At 40.8% G+C, this 2,399-nt stretch overlaps 1 protein-coding gene across 1 annotated transcript in view; it reads right to left on the reverse strand.

Moving 5' to 3' along the window:
* abcc9 (ATP-binding cassette, sub-family C (CFTR/MRP), member 9) overlaps positions 1–2,399 on the reverse strand; it is a 66,500-nt gene that overhangs the window by 36,505 nt on the left and 27,596 nt on the right. The window contains 1 exon segment of the mRNA XM_032505239.1: positions 2,217–2,255. Coding sequence (XP_032361130.1) covers positions 2,217–2,255 — 39 coding nt within the window.

Below are 2,399 nucleotides of genomic sequence, written 5' to 3' on the forward strand. Positions count from 1 at the left end.
TTTCCTTGTGAAATGTAAAGGGCATTATAAATAAAATGTATTATTATTATTATAATGAAGACATGATGTTAGCCTGCCAACTGTTAATCGAATTAACCTCTCCACCCAGAGAAGACGAGCCCTGTAAGTGATGCGGTCACTGTCTGTCTGTGATAATTAGGTTTTGTGGCTTCTTCGACAATGTCCCATTACACATTAGGAGCATGACGATGTGTGTGTGATAATTATGTCCTGGGTTAAAGGATTAAGTATATTCGGGAGGCCTACAGAGTTTTGAGATGTTTAAGATAACACCTGTAGACCTCATTGGAAATTACAAACATACTGTATGTGGTGCGCAGCTCTGGTGGCATACTTTTTTTTTTTTTCAAATGACCAGAATATATGGAGAATATGTAAACGTAACCAGTGAACTATATATATATGAAATATAAATGACACACTGTAGACTTCTATGCTCTCATAAACCACTGGCCAAGAACTTATATAAACTTCTGGGTGTGTTCCTGACTATTAAAACGTCTTTGGCTGACTATTAAACCCTCAACAGATAGAAAGTGTCAAAACAGCAACTGCTAATTTACTCGAAGGGATAGTTTGGATCTTTTGAAGTGTGGTTTTATGAGTTGCATATCCTACAGTAGTTGGGGGTCAGCATGCTCTCAGTTTGAAGAAGCGGATGGGGAAACACAACAAAACCTATTTTAGGAACTTAAAAAAAATATACATCAGTTTAAGTGTACGCTATATTAACAATAATTTCACTTTTACCCTGCTGTTAAATAACGCCATTTTGGCAGAAAACTATTGCCGTTATTTCCATCTATGCTCTCTTCAAATCCACCAGACTTACCAGAATACGGGAGTTGCTGGCGTACCGCTGCCTTGATCAGTTAGTTTGTTTGTGTAATTGTGTGACAGAAAGCGCTGGATGTTATTTTCTTTTCTATTTTTTTCTTTTTTTAACAGAAACACCAAAGAAGCCGTCTTGGAAACCGTTTGTAAAAAGATAGGAACTTTAAAGAAAACCACCTGACAGGTGATGGGATGAACCATCTGTCAATCACGTCCGCCATTGTTGTTTTGAATGAACAGCTGCGGCTGTCACAGACACCTTAAGCATCTGGTATACTCGCCGCAGCGGACCTGTGGTGCGCCAATATGACGCCATGGGAACACGGTAACTGTTTATTCTTGCGCGTGGTGGTTGCGACACAAGTTGCAGTCTTTTCCTGAACAGAGGTGGCACAACTGAGGAAAGACTACAGACTTTGCCATTTATACAGACTAGAAGAAGAAGAAAAAGGTAAACGGTAGAACTGGCAGCAGCATTGACGTCTATGCTTCAATATGATTCAATGATCAACTTTGTCGGTTCAAGAATTTCATTCATCGTAAAAGAACTCGTCTTAACCCAGTAAGTTTACAATAAAGAATTGCAGTCACTCAGAGTCCTGGCATCCAGTTACTCATCCATCCCTCCAGTTTCAGCTTTGTTGTGCGCCACTGAAAAAAATAGTCTGGTCACATCACATCAATTGTCTCGGATGCAATAACAGAGCCTCTGCAAAATAGTCTGAGGAAGGAACTTGTTTTGGTGGAACGTGCACATTCAAAAGTTGTTTTAGTCGTGCAACGGAAAACTCAGTATAGACAGATAATCTAGCTAGCGGTCTGGATTTACCCTGCAGAGATCTGAGGAGCAGTTAACCGTGGTCCTCAAAAATCCACCGGAGGTTAAAATTCCAATGCAAAGAAAGCAGAAGGTCATGGTCATCCGGACGAAAAAGACAGACATCCGGTGGAATTTCCCAGAAATGAAAACGTTGTCGACATAGACTACAAACACCTAAATCACGGCCATAGCGGCCAGTAGCTCCTCACCAGACACTGATTGGTTGAGAGTTACAGTGGCGTGCCGACCGCCCTTCACTGTAGATATCATACTGACTATGATTAAGTACCCACACTTCAAAAGATCCAAACTATCCCTGTAATACGTTTAGATCATCAGGAGTTGTGGAGAACCACGGGTCAGTTTGTTCTTTCCATCTGCTCTGGGACTTCTGGCACAAGTTGTATTAAGCTACTTCAACTTGATATATTACATCATTGTAAATCAGACAAAACAGATGAATGGATCGAAAGTAAGGATGAATGTTTACAGACTGTGTAAATGATTATGTTTTAGAAAGAAGGGACCAGAGAGAAAGTACCTTATGTTCCCCTCGTGGACCGTCTCATTATCAGGCAGCCTGATATGGCAGGAAGGCAGGAGGTAAAGAGAAAGAAACCACACACATACATTCATATATACTGTACATGCAGTCACATGAACAGAGGCACATATGTACACACACACACACACACACACACACACAGACACACACACACACACA

Source organism: Etheostoma spectabile, chromosome 23 (genome assembly GCF_008692095.1).
Source record: "Etheostoma spectabile isolate EspeVRDwgs_2016 chromosome 23, UIUC_Espe_1.0, whole genome shotgun sequence".
Classification (NCBI taxonomy): Eukaryota; Metazoa; Chordata; class Actinopteri; order Perciformes; family Percidae; genus Etheostoma; species Etheostoma spectabile.